Consider the following 17,879-nt stretch of genomic DNA (forward strand, 5'->3'; position numbering starts at 1 on the left):
AACAGATATCAATATTATTAAGGAATCAGGCACTAAACTGCATATTACCTCCTTATTAAAGCTCACTATTCAGGTAATTAAAAAAAATCATTTGGAAAAATCATTGCCATTTAATTGAATAAAACTCTACATAGCTGTCTTGCATTCTAATTCATACTGTTACATGTGGTTCAAAGAGTTTCTGGTCTAATGCTACTCTGTGGGTTTTTGGTTGGCTATTGTGCTAAATGCAGCCTAAAGCAACACAGTGCCAAGCTGCAAGACATGAAGCAAGGGGAAGGTATCAAATTCTGTGTGTCTCTCTATGCTTACCTTGCTTTCAGTGTTAATCGTGAAGACAGTGTCTCCTTGCTTCAGGAGTTTACAGGAATATGCAATGTTTACTGCTGTTTCCTGTTTGTCTCCTGTCAGCACCCAGATTTGTATCCCAGCTTCTCGAAGAGCCGTAATAGTGTCAGGTACTCCATCTTGGAGCCGATCTTCAATCCCTGTTGCTCCTGGGCAAACAGAAAAAGAAGTAGTGAACTAGTTTTCTTTCATTTGGAAATCATGTAGCCATTTTCTTTTTTCAAGAGAAGGTCTTTGACTTCCAGACATGATCCTGAACTTATCAAAAGCTGAGCTGAGGTAGTGTCCAGCAAATAAACACACAGGCACAGGATCTGCATTTGGATTAAGACCTGAATGTGTCAGCAATCAAGTTCTGGCTCTTCATTTTACTTGTTGCCAGAACAATGCATTTCATTTCTTCTTAATAATCCAAAATGACAATGTACTGGCAGAGGAATTACTCCATATGCATTTTTAAAGTATTGCATTGAGCCCATCAAAGCAAACAGAAAATACCAACTTTGGCTATTTAAATGAACGCTATCCTTATTGTCAAGTTAGATGCTTCACCCACCAAAGGGAGAAGAAATGGTACAGTAAATTTTCTTTTTAAAAATATGCAAACTTTGAAGCAGATGCCAACACTCATCCTGATGATAAGTCACCATCTGAATGTTACAACACTCCTTATCTCTTCCACTAGGGGTCAGTTTGAAGATGCTGTAATTGCGATACATTAAAGATAGATATTGATTTGAGCTGAAATAACACTTTTTCTGAAATAAAGTATGAAAGCACACAGAGCCTTAGGACTTGGCAAAGGTAACAGATTCTGGCAAGATCTACAATACCTCTTATGTGTTTCTGCTTATGGCATTTACTGTTATTACTCTAATTTTTTAAATCACTGCAGAGATTATGAGAAGCCATAATGCTAATAGCTTGCAATTACAGAAATTCAGGCTAACAAATTATGGGCACAGGTTGTATTCACAGATAGATGAGGCTGAGACAACTCTGAAAATCAAAGTCTTAAAGAACAACATGTTTGGAAACAACTTAGAAAAGAAAGTACTGAAGTGTTCTGTAATTTAACAGAATAGTAGTGTTAGATATGATAGTGATGGATGATGTACAAGTACCAAGGAATCTAAGTTTTAGCACAAAATATGCTTTTATAGAGGACAGAAAGCAAACATGACAATGCAACAACATCAAGAATTCACCAGCAAAAATGCCTATGTGTGGCCAGCAGTTTAAGTCACCGTTTTTTATAATACAGTTTAATTACTGAAATTCCCTTGGACTTTGTGCTCAAAACTGAAGTTAATTTATAGTATTTTATAAGTTTAGCTAAGGACACAGACACATGATTGAATTATGGGAACTTCATTATCTACTGTGCCAGCTGAGCCACAGTAGCAGCTGACGTACGTGTTCTTTGCTCCTGGCACACGATAGTTTCAGTACACTTTTTCAAAGTTACTGCTGCTCAAAATGCATAAAAACTTGTTTAGACACTATCATTGGACTCTATACCCTAGTTCTGAGATTTCCAAACCACAGGGGAAGACTTTTTTGTATAAATGAATAAAGTTGTTGTCTGATTGCCAAGAATATCACAGGAGAGAAAATGATACTTATGATACTTATGATACTTATACACAATGACAATTCTTATTTTTAGCTACCCAGCAAGGTGAGTTTGGTCTCCAGATGCTGCGCTGTCTCCATTAACAGCTCCTCTCTGTTGTCAATTGCAGCTTCTGCCTCCCGACGAAAATTGGCCCATTTTTGAAAGTCATCTTCATTCAGGACCTGCATAACACAATTTAAATGGAGCTCATTTTAAAATTAATACGAGAAGCATGCCAACCTTCTGGATCACAGAGATTTAACTCCTATCCAGGCTGGTAAAGTACTATGTCACCTTTAAAATAACAGAAACTTTTCCAAGAGACAACTACAAGAACTAGTAGTAATGAGAAAAATAGACCTGCCTTCCTATTTGTGTAAGTGGCCTACAGCTGAGACTTAAAAACATGACCGAGAGAAACTCTTGGTCACACAGCCTGTAGTTGGGACTCTGAATTGGAACACATGGTTTTCTGAAGGTTGCTCTTCATTTCTCCAGAGCTTAAATATGACCTATTTGTTGCACATAGACAACTTCCGTATTAAAGTATCAGGCTAAGTTGTACTAACCCAGGCTGAGGGCAAGATTTTTGAAAAGTGAAAGCCAAGCAAAACAGAAAAAGGTTGGCTCCTCTGAGGACTTTTTATTTCTTGCTTGGAATCACAGTAGAGAAGGTCAGCTAGAGTTACCATAAGAGAAACAGAAACGCATGTTTTGAAGCCGACTGAAAATTCATCATCTGCTCACACTGAGGTAAAGAGGGAAAAAAAAGATACCAGAGCACTCAAACAGAAGGACAAAAGGATGGGCTGTATCTGGCTTGCTCTCTGAAGCAGAAAGAATTATAACTATTACATTTCTCCAATAAATCTATTGACATGTACAGAGCAAAGCTGTAAACAGTATTAGGCTAATGCCCTCCTACCTTCTTAGCTATGCACAGAGTTCGTAGGCCATCACGGGCATAATAGTCCAGATGCTTCTGTGTTTTTTCTTTTATTCTCTTCATTCTCTTCTCTGCACTAATGTCATCTGTGGAATACAAGATAAAGATTCCATATTTTAAGCACAGATCATTTCAGACCTAATGGACTAAGATTAAAAAAAGAGCGGGCATTAGAGAAAACTGGGCTCCAGTATAATAGGAATTCCTTTAAAAGCTCAAATTTTTGGCTGTGCATAAGCTGAAAGCTTGCTAAAGATCCTTGTTTCCTTTAAGAGAACATTGCTTGTGTTTTTTTGGTTTGTTTGTTTATTAATGTTATAGCACACTTGCTGACAAGCTGAAATACAATGGTCAGGCCCTCATGACAGCATTATTGCAGAGTATACCGCGCACATGGGTTAGTGCTGTCAGTGAATTTTAATTAGCCCATTCTATATTCTAAGCACTACTCAGGTTAAGTAAATATCTCATTTCTGATCTGCAAGGATAACACTAGAGAAAGCTTATTTTTATTTAATATACTTCTAATGTCTTCTATTTCATGCAGAGAAGAGTACTTCAAACTTCTCGTGCTTCTTTATAGGAGACACAACAGAAATAGTTCACTGGGAAATTACCTTTGGCAGAATCTTCCAGCAAGTCCATTATAACAGAGTCAGCTCCTTTTGTGTAGACAACAATCTCCTTACTTAGAGGGTGTCTCACTACTACAGACATCCTTTTCCTTACTGAATCAAATCCCAAAGTGTAGAGAATATCAAAAGTCAGGAGTGTGCCTTGTGGCAACCGTACAGTCACCTGTTCGGGAGTTCGGGACACTAAAGTAAAACTATATGCCTGGGCAGCATAGACAAGCGCTGCCTCATCTGGGCTCTCAGCCTCATAGCAAAAGTCTGTTGGCAAAGAACTGTTAGTTACGGATTTAAAAACCTCATCGAGGGAAGCACCACCAATATCTGTGCTGCCCTTGCCCTGGAGCTCATAGCTTCTACTGCTGGTGCAGCAGTTGTCGTCATTGTCACAGCAATCCAAGGCAGCAAGATGCTCCTCAGTGTTCTTTGCACTGAAGCTAGCGCCTAGGTCTGAACTAGACTGAGAGGATGAAAAAGACTGACTCAGGCTTGCTAATTTTAGCCGTTGAAATATCTGATGAATCTTATCCAGGGTGATTCCTGAAGGTTTTAATGGTGGTGGGACTGTGACCTAGAAATACAAGAACAACTATGGTTAAAAATAAATAAATGCAGACTACAAGATACTTTTCAAAATCTTAATATATTTTTCTGTATCTAAAAAAAATTTTAAAAAAAATCTAAAAAGAAACTGCAGATATTGTGGTAGCCATAGCTATTCATCAGACATAAAAAGCCGTATTAGAAGGGGATATACACAGGCAGGGAAACAGTAGATATTACACAAAAGGTAAAAAAGCTAAAGGAGAACTCCCAAAGAAACTATTTTTCACCATTTCAGGTTTCACTGAACACTGCTCTATGTTTTTAAATGAAAGCATAATCGATTTTCCTCGTACACTTAAGGTTAGATTACCCTTTGTCTTGGCTCAGTAGCTGTGGAAACCAGGACTGTATTGCAGATGGCAAGAGCAAGAAAAAAGTCAGTAAGGGATGGGGAGGTCTTCATATGTATAAAAGGAGAAAGATTTTCAGTCTGGAGTGCAGCTTCTCTCACTCGCCTCAGCAGCCTGCTATCGGGAGCCACATCCTTTTCCTGGAAGAGAAATTACTTAATGAGGATTATTCCCATTTGCCTTTGTTCCCAAGGAAGAAATATCACCTTGATAGTTTCCTCTTGCATCTTATTGAATTTACACCTAGAATTATGTAAGGTGAATACCTTTTTTTTTTTGCTTGACATCTAGGGAAAAAAAAATACACTTTTCTAAAAACTACATAACTACATAATTAGAAAGAAATGAATCTTGATTTTATTTCTATTGAGATCTGCTAGAATTCAAGAATAATTTATACTGTATCCCCAAACTTTGAAACTGCTGACTACTGAATTAGAGTACGTTCCAGATGCAAGTGGATTTGGAATCTCCCATTTCAGTGTGGGAGCCAATTGTTATTTCAACAGAGAATATATTGTGGTTATGAATTGGTTACAGTGCTATCATTTCTTATTTCTAGAGTCTGTTTGCTTTGCACCCAGGAAGAGAAGCTGTCTCAAACTATTTTTCCTCCATTTTTACAGTAAATAAATAACTGCATACATTCTTCATTTGTTCCTGAATGTTACTGTAATTTTACTACCACAGTCATTCTAATCAAACCTAAATTTGCAAGCCAAAGTACTTAAAAAATGTCCCTTACCTACAATCCAATCTGATGTAGGCCTACGGGAGTATTACCTTTAACAGAAATTACATGTTCGCAAAGCCTGGTTTGGATTTAATTCAGGGCCATATTTAACAACAGCTTCCAAATTTAAAAGGTACTTTCCTGTGAGCCAACACTTTTGGATGCCTTCTTTAAGGAGCTGCCAAAGTGATTTAGCTGTTTCCTAGTTCATCTCAGCTACTACCCTCTCCTTCTTCATTCTGGCACAGTTTTCCTGAGTTGCCTAAATATCCAACAGAAGTTGCCCAACCACCTTCATGGCTGTGTTGTGTTGGGGTGAGGATGTTGCCTTGCAACTCCTGCTTGCTAAAGTCAATTGAGGTTCTTAAATCATCCTCATAATTGCAGATAAATCTACTGCTCTTTTTGCAGCACAGAGCTCAGTTGAAATCCAAAGATGGAGCAAGGTTTTGCACTTTCTGTGCTGCAAGAGGCTCTGGTTCCTCTGGTTCAGTGTTTTCACACTTTTTTGTTTCACATATGGGGAAAGGTTTTCTGTACAGATGCAGTCCTTTCTCTAGCAAACTAGTACAGACTGAGGACAAGCCTGTTTTTTTTTTTTACTTATCTTCTTGTGTCTCTTAAAAGAAATCAGAGTCTGAAAAGTTGAAGTTGTCATTCTCTAGAAACTCTTTCACAACATTGTACTGCAGCAGTTACTGTGGGCAACTGTGAATCTGTGGCCTGTACTGTGCTTGTTACGTATAGCAAACCCAAATAGTTTAATTGCACACTTCCAATGAAAAACAAACGTGCAGACGAAACTCTATTAACTATATTAACTTCAAAACATGAATGATTAGAAGCTCATTGACTGCTTGCCCAGCTATTAATAGAACTTCCTCATGCACCACCACCATCAGACTGAACCTCACAAACCACAAATTATTACACATGGATCTTAACCTTTCCTATCCATCATCATCCTGCCTCATTTCTGTTACATCTATATCCTCAATATCTGGCTCTAGTTCATGTAAAGAATTACAATGTACCAGGAGGAATTCAACTTCAGCAGAAATTTTCTGAGTTCAAAATTTTCCTCTGGAAAAAGAGAAAATGGTCAGGTCAATTTTGGCCCCAGAGACAGGTTTTAAAAATGAAAGAATATATAAATCAATTTTTATCAGAAAGTATTTTTTTCTTTTTTCTCTTTTTTTTTTACATTCAGTAAAATGTAGAGTTAGGCTCTGCATTACACATGTTACTTTTACTCTAGAAAAGACAAGCAATGCTATTTAGTTATTCCTCTAGGATCTGCAGGCTCCAGTTTAATTAACTTTATCAAATACCATGAAAAACCCATCATCTTCATCTCTATCTCAGAAAGGCACTGAGAAGAACATGTTAATTTATGAGAGCTTCTTGTATTTCAGCAAAACATGGAAGCTTGTCAAGCAGAGAACACTCACACAAACAGGCAGGCTGAAGCACATTCTGTAGCTGCAGAGCTTCCTAAATGCAGAACACTGAAACAAAGTCCGAACGTGCTGAGTTGCAGGCACGATCAATTAGTACTGTACAAAGCACTCAAAATACCATATGCAGCCTGCTTATCACAGTTTCATGTGAGGCTGATTGAGAGTAAGTACACTTTGCGATCACTACATAGAGAGTTTTCCTTTAAAAACTGATCACAGATAAATTTGACATTTGTAAATGATTATCTTTTGTTTGGCACAGTTACTTTCCAGTTAAACTCTTTACATTTTGTAGGATACTATTATGTTAACAGCCCTCTTGCTTTAAAATGCTTTTCTTGGCAACGGTTCTGACATGCAGGTGCTCATAGCAGATGTTGTGCTAACCCTTACCCAAAAACCACTGTGTCTTCTCAGCAGTGCAAAGTTCTTCAATTTTACTGTTACCTGAGGCTACTAGTTTTCATGAGTAGTTTCATGGGGCTGGAACATCAACCCTTGGAAACTTGACATTTATTAAGAAAAAAGCAAACAACAGCAAATTGTAAATGCCAACTACTGGCCTTTGGACTTCACATTATTATGTATTTTCTTGATCTGAAGAAGCTAAGGCTCACAATTTCACAGGGAGCATTGTGTTTGACAGATACTGACTGCCACTGAATACTTCAAAACTTTTATTTTAACAGAGCCATTTATCCAGAAGTGCTCTGCAGGCCTTAAACTAATTTAGTCAAATAGCAATCTTTGTGTTTTCAATCATGCCTTGTTAGAAGATAAAGTTTTCTTAAAAGACTTTAACTACTGAGATGCATTCAGGCCCATGATTCTACCTGTATAACTGGAGTACTCAAGATGCTCCAGATCTGTAGCAAAGTATAAATGCATCAGACTATGTGATATGAATTCCAAAGGACAGGAACCAGAGAGACACAAACAATTTTAATATCCTCATTTTATTAATAGGGAATGGGCTTGGCTGATAAAGAAAGCCACCACTATGCATTTGAAGGATATCTGCATACAGGACAGCCTCTGGGCAGCACCTAAGTGTCTCCATTTTTACTACGTGTTCATATTTGTCATAGAGGTTAAACGATTTATGCAGATAGAGCGACACCTATTAGCAGCCAAGGCTGGTTATTTCCATGACAGCAGCTTAATCTTCCTCTACAAAGATGTTTGATACTAGTTTCACAGAGGAAAAAAGAATATAACATGGCAGTTTATTTATATTCATTTATATTGCCTAGCAGTAACAAACAAAATTGAGGAAATATACTGGCAAGAGATTCCTTCAACACACTTTGAAAGTCGTGATCCATGGGCTCTCAAAAACTCATGGAGAGATTCTCAACATCCCATGAGGACTGGGCTGGGAAATGGTAGGATAACAACTGACAACCTGTCTTGTTCCAAGGGCAGGAGGAGTACTGGCTGATGTATACTACACGACAGAGGAACTGGATGAGGCAAGTAGGATCTTATAATGCACCTAAACTACTTTGCCAAGAAGAGTAAGTGCAGAAGATAAAGTTCTGAGAGTTCTGTATTCGTTAGATATTTTTAAAAACACCTAATTTGGAAGGGTTTTCTAGGAATTTAATTTTAATTGGAATTCTAATTTTGAAAGTGTTCAACCTTCTCCTAGAGCCCGTAAGAGCCTTTTCTGAAATGTCTGTTTCAAGAAGAAAAGAACAGACAGACTTTAATTAGGTTGTGTTAGATTTTAGGAAGTTTCAGATCTAAAATTCAGCTGAGTCTAAGATTTTCCTAGAATTGCAAAGAAAGCATGTATTTCCAAGTCAGTGCATGTGGCTAGGCAGAGGCTACCTAGCTATTGAAGTGGGATAAGGCTCTTCAGCAGCTTGCAGAGTTCAACATCTCGCAGGGTTTAAGATTTTATTCTGATAAGACCTTTTGGCTTAACTTTTATTATCTTTGTGAGAAGTGCCTTTTTAAAAGACAAACAAACAAAACAAACCACAAAACCTTGAAAAATGCAACATTTATATTTTGACACACTAACCAACTCCCAGAACTGCTCTGGAGAGTGACACTTGGCCACTTGGCATGGACAGCGCATGGGTGGCTGAATTTTGATTAACAGAGGTAATAATTTGCAGCACCAGCAGCAGAAGTAGTTTGTGGCTTTCTGAGCTCCCTTCAAAACTCAGACTTCAAACTCATGCCCTCTTCTCAGCCATCGCCTCCCAGGAGGACCTATACCTCCTGTTTCTGCTAAGCCAGGTGCCAGACTCATGGCCATAGCTCCTCTTGCACAACCCCAGCTCAGAATCTCCACCTCACTTCCTCTGGTGTGCCAGAACAGTACAAAAAGCTCATTCCATTTTGTGCAAAGTGTCTCCTGCCGTTACGAACCACAGACTCGATCCTTGAACTCCAAATTCATGCCTCCTTTTCCTATCAAGCAATCATCACAAAAACTCACCTGTGTACTGCAGTCTTTGGTAAAAGGACCCAGATTCCCAAGCCCTCACTCAGCTCCCCTATTACTGCAGCCTGCATGGACCCCAACGCTTTGTTTCCCCTTCCTCAGCTCCAACAGGGCTTAGATTTCTCCTGCCCACGTGTTGTCTTCCTATCACAAAATTCAACAGGAAGGAGAACTCCTTAAAATGTGTTAGTTCAGTCTGCTCGTACTCACAAGGGTACTGCTGAATGCCACTTGAGACTGGTTGCTGTCACGACGACCGAGTGACCTGTTCCTTGTATGCCCCTGAAAATGAGCTCTGGCACTCTGGCATCTCCTTAAAGGTCTCATGGTCCTCTGCTTTAAAGTGGCTGATGTCTCAGTATTCATGGGAGGAAGAGTGAAGTGTTGAAGTTTTGAAAATTCCTCATCATCTAAATCCAACTCTTTGTGTGTTTCCAGACGTCTGGCTGTAGAAAGAGAAAAATGAAACCTTACTTCTTATTCTGTTCCTTGCATTGCTCAGTAAGTATTCATCAGTTAAAAAAACTGAAACAAACCAATTCAAAGGCAAAATATCACAAATGCCTGCAACTGAAAAACTTTGCTCTCCAGTTCCTGGCAACTCCCACTCTCCAATCTTTATTATTGCAAGGAAACAAAAATGCACTTTCAAAGTAATCAGTCATTTTTATGGACTTCTAGTGCTTGCTCTCTTTAGTTGCATTTTGCAGTTGCCTGAAACAGGAGAATGAAATACAGTAATTCACAAATTTGCTAATGTTTTCAGTCAGAGAGCACAAACATCTTTCTGGCAGCTGCCTGCCGGCTTAATAAAATCCTTCACACCGTGGAGAGAGAGAAAGTGGCGACCAAGAAAGGGCCCGAGTCAAACCCCCAGGTTCAGAGCACTGAACACCAAGAGGCTGCAGATATGGACTGCAGGTAGGGTTGACTCAAGAAAACATGCATCTGTACCTTTCATATCACACAGAAGACAACGGTACTTTTGGACCCACTGAGTCTAATTACTGTCTCAGTTTATGAGTTTATAAAGGGTTGGCTGGCTTTCACATAGAAATGAAGGAGAAAATCTTCTGTTTACACTCTCAATTGCGTATTGAGTGCAGGGTAAAGCCTGAGATGCCTGCAGAGGGAAGCAAAAACCTTTCCCATCTGACTTCTGAATCTTTTAAAACACTTTCACAAATCTCAGTAACAGGAGTCCCTCACAAAATGGAGACAAATCCACAAAGCTGCACATTCAGTCAGAGGGCTCAGCAGCTTTAAATATTAGTATTTAAATTAATAACATTTATTTGCTCAGAGAGAAAAGCAAATATAAAAAAGCATCTCTCACCATTTTCCTGATGTGAAAACTCAATTCCATCGACAGTACAGCGTCGGAATACCATTTTGTTCTCTGTTAGTGTCCCGGTTTTGTCTGAGAAGATATATTGGATTTGTCCAAGATCTTCAGTAATATTTAGGGCACGACATTGTATGGGCAAGTCTGCTTCTTCATCATACAGGTCAATGTCATTGTGGATTAAGAAGACTTGGCCCAACTTGACTAACTCAATGGACACATAAAGAGAAATGGGGATTAAAATCTGAAAGAGAAATGAAATTCTCAGTGAGGGGTAAGACAAGTCTTATTGCTTTTTGTCCTGGCACAGGTATACTGACAATTTTCAGAGGAATGGTTCTTCCTAGAGAGATCTTGTAGGACTGAATAATAGTAGTTTAGTGGAGAAAAAAACCCCTGCACACAAGAACAATGGATAAAGAGGCGGGGAAATGTGACAAATGTGACACAAGATTCCTAGAACACCAAGTGCAAAGATGGGTCTTTCAGAGGATGGTCTTTCAAAGCACATTTTCTGGACAGAGGTGCATGCTGCTCTTACACTCCTGAAACTCGGAAAGGATGCACTAGCACAGACTAACTCTTTATGTAAAAAACTTTAACAAGCAGTTACTTTGCACACACTTCCCACCCACTAGATTCCCTGCCCTGAAATAATAAGGAATGCTTAAGATGTACAAATATTCTGTTTCAGTAATGAAGAATGATTCCCCAAGGAATCTCTGAAAGTTATCTTCACATTTCATTCACATTAAAGAAATTCTGTCCACTAGAATCTCAGCAGTTTCATCAAGAGATCTGAAAAGTAAACGTAATTTTTTCCCCCATCCCATAAAATGTTCTCTCCCAATTAGGCTTAATCAGACTCAGATATATAAGCATTCTACTTCTAATTTAGCTTCTTTCCCAAACCAGCAAAACCATAACGATTTATTATTTCCCATTAGCAAAAATGTCAATTTTGGTTTCACTATTTTCCTGAGATATCAAGTGACATTCTTATTTTGGAATTCTGGACTTTGACAGGAAAAAAAAAAAGCTGACATTTGGATGTAAATCCTTGTGAGGTTTCAACAGCAAGAAAGAAAAAATATGCAGTTAAAAAGAAAAAAAAACCTGACACATCATTTCACAATTGGATGAGTTGAAGCACTCCTAGCAATATTTTCAAATAGGGCTAAGAATAGCTGCACAGCTATTAGTTGATATTAATTGTTCATTAGTAATTACACTCAGTTTTGAATAGCTTCTTCCTTGAAGGTAACAGGCTTTTGTCTTTTACCTGCAAGAGGATTATCATTGTCAAAAACATGTAGAAACCGGCAAGAGCTGGAGACAGAAAATTGCCATTCTCATCTGGGATGTCATAAGGTGGATGCTCCGAGAAGTTTCCAGTCCAAATGCCATGTCCTGCAGGAATGATAGACAATACTGATATATGCTGAGCAGTCAGGTGATTGACAAAGCTTCTGAAATTTGCCGATATGGACTGCTATGATAATTAGAAAGAATGAACATTTCAAACCAACAGTTCCCAAACAATGCTGTAAATCTACTGGAGAATGAAACATGTACACAGAGCTCTGTAGCACACGTGTATCACTGAATGCTAGTAAGAAATGAGCGGGCACAGGTATTTTTATTAATCTCTCCCTCAGCAGATGTCCCCTAGGGCTCTCACCTCTGCACAGATCTCTCCTCACTCCATGCTTTGCTGCTGGAGGATTCCATCTCTACCACCTGTCCTTAAAAATCCTCAGTGCTGAAGACTGCCATTTCACTTTCTAACAGAAAGAAACCTAATTGTTATGTAGACAAACCAAAATATTTCTTATCCTTCCTGACCATTCTTGATTTCCGTCTGTCTTATAAGCTCCTACAATTCAGTCTGGGCAGCTCTTTTTTACGTTCCCTTCAGTTAAGTCATACCATGAAACTGCTTTTTCCCCTGTGCCTTAAATATCAGTAGATAAGACTGAATTGCTACAACAAAGCCCACAGTTCAGGACTTACCAGCAGCCCATCACAATAACTTTACCACCTTTCACATCGCCTTTACTGAAATGAACTGCGCAAAAGGATGTTGCTAAATTTACAGCATCAAAAACTTCACACAGAGCTAGGACCAACAACTGAGTTTCCCTCATTACATCAGTGCTCCAGATGCCAAAAACCTCGATTAGTCCACTTTGCATATTCAGCTCTGATAAAACATCTATGGGCACTAATTAAGCAAGCAGTTGTTTTGCAGCATCTGCCCACTAAAATGCTGCCAAAGGAATTAAAATTGTTTCAGTAGTACTTTTTGGCTTCTAGAGACCACAAGCACATCTGAACACGGACAGTGGTGCTCTACAAGCCTCTTCTTACACAATTTTTCACTGTGTGTGAGAAAAATCCTGATCACAGAATCACAGAATGTCAGGGATTGGAAGGGACCTCGAAAGCTCATCCAGTGCAATCCCCCTGCCAGAGCAGGAACACCCAGGTGAGGTTATACAGGAAGGTGTCCAGGTGGGTTTGAATGTCTCCAGAGTAGGAGACTCCACAACCCCCCTGGGCAGCCTGGGCCAGGCTCTGCCACCCTCACTGAGAAGAAGTTTCTTCTCAAATTTAAGTGGAGCCTCTTGTGTTCCAGTTTGAACCCATTACCTGATAGCTGATTCACCAGTAATATAATAGTTCTTCCTGGAACCCCCACATTCAGACAAGGCCAAAAAGCAAGAACTCATGGTAGAGCTACAGGACATTTTGAATGGCTGAAAGCTAATGGACTCATTACTGTTTTACGTGTTTCGCTTAGATTATGAACACTTCATAGATATATTTTTTTTAACCAGAGTAGATAAATTGTTTTTTAAGTGATTTTTTTTTTCAGCTGAGATTACTTTAAATCTTAAATTAAAGAACTTTATTACTCAAGGGCCCCTACACACCAGACAAAGAGAAGCCTCTGAATCTACATAACAGCAGCCAGAGAACAATGAAAATAAAGTCTCTCCCTCACACAGAGCTCAGCTGTCAAACTGAAATCCCATTTCTGTGCCAAAAAATCCCACTGCAACATCAAGCAGCAAAATTAAAAAGTGACTAAGTCAGTTCAATTGTTCATCTTTTTGGATGGACCTTGCTTCTAATGGTATTACACTGATGACTGGCTGGTACGTCAAACCACATGCCTCGAGGGCAGGTTCAGGAAAACTTGACAGAAACACGTGATTTGACTTTGTTGTTATTAATACAAAAATAATTCAGAGCAGTAGCACTAAGCAAGTTATCACTGAGATAAAACAGATTAAAAAGAGACTTTGAACACAAGTGCTTATGGGAGCCTCTGTTATTTCTTCAAAGCTCTGACCCATTCAAAAGTCCATGGGTTTAAAATTTGGCCCTTCCCTCAGGATTATGGGAGTCTATTAATCCTGACCTGCCTGGGACAGATTGCAATCAGAGCTGGAAGGTGAGCAGGTGCTTACAGGCAGCAAAGATGATGTCTTTGAGACTAACAACCTAGCAAAGTCTAGTCCCCTAACCACAGTTACTATATTCAAGGGTGCTCACTTGTAAGGACCCCAGAAAAATGCAGGCTATTCCTACCTAAACAAGCCATCTTGCAGCCTGCTCTAAAGAGGCTTTTGAGAAGGAAGGTAGCTGTAAAGTTGATTAATTACTTATGTGCAGCTCATGGATTGTAAATTAGGTAGCTCTGGATAACATCGCTCCTGAAAGTATTGGAGGAAAATGTTATGGAAGTGAAGGTAAAGCCACGTGGAACAAGCATCCACGTAGGAAGTAGATCTCAGTTGGCAAGTACTGATTCCTCTAGTGTATTAACCCAATGGATTTCCCTTGCTTGCTTTACACATATTTTACCACAGTGGGGATGTGGCTTATCTGAAATACTTATAGCCATGGCTGAGTTTTCTTCTATTTGAATTGCTCAGATTTGCGATTTTAACTTACCTTTTGGCAAGACCAGAGCCTAAAGACCCCAAGAGCATTCAGCTCTAGATCTAATCTCACTCATGTCTACAAGCTGAATTTTAACAACCGTTTAGAAAAAAAAGCAATGAAATAGAAGAAGATTTTTGTCAGTGCTTCATACCTACGGCTCCAACAAGACACATCACAAACAGGAGTCCCACACATAAGAAAATATCCATATTCATCCGACGCTCTATCTTGCTGCGCTTGTAACGAGGACCATTGTTATTTAGCATGGCCTTAGTTTCATGACCTTCAAAACACAAATGAATATCACCATGTTTATGTAATATTTTACACTTTTTTTTTTTTTTTAACTATTTCTCTCACAAGATGAGAGCAGAATGCTCATAACTATTGTTAATTTGACTCTAGTTTCATTCGGTAATTTTATTGCCTATCTTCTCATTTGACTGAATAGCAGAATATATCAAAGACTAAATCTAGAGGTTTGCAAAAGGCCTCCATTACATTACAGATTTCAGCTGTTATATACATTTTACTTTCCCACAGATAGCAGATTCGGTAGGATTACAACGTTTATCTAAATTTGCAAAAGCCAAATCTCCTTGAGAATAAGAGGAATAAGAACAATAATATTTTTGTGTTTAACAATCGACTTGAATAGGTGCTATATAGATTCCCGAAACCTACATTTGAATGTTTTTCAGCGGCTATTTAAAAGCCACAAAACACATTTAATGTATTAACTTAAATCCAACATACCAGAGCCAGCAGTGTTATTTAGCTTTTCAGTATGTGGTTGTAAAATGCTAGAAAACAGTAGGGTTAGAAATGAGAAAATCCCAATCCTTAAAATCTTCTGAATTAGAATTGAGCTGGCATATTTGTAATGAAAAAAGAGCAGTGCTCTAAGAAGCTAACAAGCAGAAATTGCTTTTTCTACGCTATTAATAGTATCTAAACTGTGGCTCCAAAGTTGAAATATCTAGATACTGTCTGTTGCTATATTAAATGCTATCTTTTATGTTTATTACTACAGTCCTTTCCCTTGAAAACCCAGACCCAGCAGACTTGTATTTAGTTTTTATTTGTAGGTGCATGGTGTGTGTGAGATGGACTGTTTTCCAAGCTACCTTTTGGCTTTCTCTAGGGAAGCAATTTGAACAAAAAGCTGAAAGTTAAGTGTGATTCAATCACGCCTGCTGGATCCAGTCCAGGTTTATATCAAAGGTTATTAATTGAGGCAGAGAATAAGAGAGAAAACTACTCTCCAGCCTTATGTTCAGGACATTCACCCAAGAGCTGGGACTCTCAGCTTTTTGTTCCAATGAGTATGTAATTATTTACACAACCTGGAGCTATGTCTGTGGGACCAGCTTATTCTACCAAGGCTCCTTCCTTTCCAGCTCATGTATATGTACATACCTACTTGTTCCACACAGTCAGGTATTAAGGGTACAACTTGTGAAGCAGAAGATATGTGTTCACTCCCATACAGGCAGAACTAAGAACAAAACCCAAGTCTTCCCTTTGGTGAACAAATGCTCTAAGCACCGAGCTGCACAGAATGGGAGGGTACTGCTGCCTGCACGTCTGTTCCTCCAGCAGTTATGTGAATCTTGTTCCTCACTTTTCTTTTATGTCAGGTTTAATGGAATGTTTTGTGTTGAAAACAAAACAAGCCAGAAACCTCTAATCTCTTACAGAAAACCCGCAAGGAAATGTTGATAGATTTATTTCAGGAAGAAAATGGTAAGAGATTTCTTTCCAAATATCAGTTCTATAATTTCCTTCCACTTCAGCTGGCCAACAGGAAAAGTATACAACTCTAATACAGATACCACTTTGCAAGAAACAGAATATCAGAAATAGGAAGAATGAACTACTTTATTCTCTAATCCTCACAGTTTCATGTGCTGTGCAACCCAGTACCTCATCTACCATCCCACTAGTACCTTGTTTCTCCATTTATGGGTACTGATGGGCTTATCTAAAATGTCATTCTGGCACTTTATTATTTGAAAAACTTATAATTCTTGATGCTGCTCCTGTCAGAATGAGAAAACTACATTGACTGTTGCTCTGTAATGAGGTTTTTGTGCATTAGCTCTATTGCTATGTGTCAAACCATCTGGGTAGCCATGAAAAGTATAACCATATTTGGGTCAGACAAGAACTGCACAGGCTAAACAATCACATTAAGTGATAGCTTTACTCTTCACAAAGGCTTCCATTAGAAAGTAAATTTGAGGAGTAATAGAGCTATACAAATGGAGAATGTGCCATTTTATAATGTGATTGATCTTGATTGTTCAGAAAAGGTCACAGATTATGATTAAAAGCCAGAGCATAATCAATGCCAAAGAACCCTAGACATTAAACCAGTACTGTCTCAAGTGAGTCTATTTTTAGAAGACTAAGAGTGAACTTTTATACTGACAATAACAGAAAGATGTCAGTTGGAAAGTGAATTGAAGACTTACTCAGATCAAAGACTTTAAAACTCCAATCTGTGCTACTAGCAGCTTAAGCAACATTAACAGAGATCCACATTAGAGTCTGTGCTGGTGGTCAAAGGAACATACTGGGAAATCTCAACTAAAGAGAAGAAAAATAGGAATCCTAACAGGAGTAGGGAAGACACGTTACTGCAGTTCTATAGGGAATTATCCCTGCAGAGATTTTTACATAGTAGTTACTTGCAAAAAATGAGTGATTGGTTTGGCTCTGGCTGTGCTGTTCTGTCTGGTAGGTGCTGGTGCCATCCTTACATGTGGCATTCAGAGAGACAGGTAATGAAAGACCACAAAGCAAAGGTTACTTTGGAAACATATGGGAGCTATAGCTATTTAGAGTGCACTCCAGTAGTGAAATAAAATGGTCAGTTGTCAGGAAAATAATCTGGATTGTGGACATTAATGCAAGATAAATGACTCTTGACTTCTGTTTTCTCTCAGGTGGCTCAGCCTTGAACCCCTTGCTGCTAGCTAGACATAAAACAGGTGACACAACTCTACTGGAAAGATAAAAATAAACAATAATGGGATTAATTGTTGTCCTTAAATTGACTTTCATTTAATCTAAAAATAAAGAGGGTAGCTGATACGCTCTATCTGAAGCAAAAGAGGGCACAACTGGCAAAGCCAATAACAAGTCATGCTCACTGAGAAAAAGCAGTGGTAACACTCCAAAGGTAAGTGATGCTGAGAAAAAGTTGAGCTGACCCACTGCTGAACCTGGCACTGCTGCATCTGATCTGGGCACTGACACTGTCTTGCTCGGTTCATGTCTCTACTGCATGTAATTCTTGGCTGTATGGACACACTGCATCTATGTCAGCACAACCCTCTGTTGCTGCTGTCTCTTCTGTCACCCCCAGCTGCTGGTCTCACTGTCTGCAGTTGCTTGCCCTGGCACAGCTTGAGCTGCATCAGT

At 38.9% G+C, this 17,879-nt stretch overlaps 1 protein-coding gene across 1 annotated transcript in view; it reads right to left on the minus strand.

Annotated features, from left to right (window-relative positions):
• ATP10B (ATPase phospholipid transporting 10B (putative)) overlaps positions 1-17,879 on the minus strand; it is a gene marked incomplete at both ends in the record, with an annotated part of 50,674 nt that overhangs the window by 12,895 nt on the left and 19,900 nt on the right. Inside the window, 8 exons of the mRNA XM_080353333.1 lie at positions 313-497; positions 2,022-2,148; positions 2,892-2,998; positions 3,530-4,115; positions 9,362-9,597; positions 10,488-10,740; positions 11,779-11,906; positions 14,602-14,733. Of these exons, the coding sequence (XP_080209459.1) occupies positions 313-497; positions 2,022-2,148; positions 2,892-2,998; positions 3,530-4,115; positions 9,362-9,597; positions 10,488-10,740; positions 11,779-11,906; positions 14,602-14,733 (1,754 nt within the window). The remainder of the gene's footprint in view (positions 1-312; positions 498-2,021; positions 2,149-2,891; positions 2,999-3,529; positions 4,116-9,361; positions 9,598-10,487; positions 10,741-11,778; positions 11,907-14,601; positions 14,734-17,879) is intronic.

Source organism: Nesoenas mayeri, assembly GCF_963082525.1.
Source record: "Nesoenas mayeri genome assembly, chromosome: 14".
Taxonomy (NCBI): Eukaryota; Metazoa; Chordata; class Aves; order Columbiformes; family Columbidae; genus Nesoenas; species Nesoenas mayeri.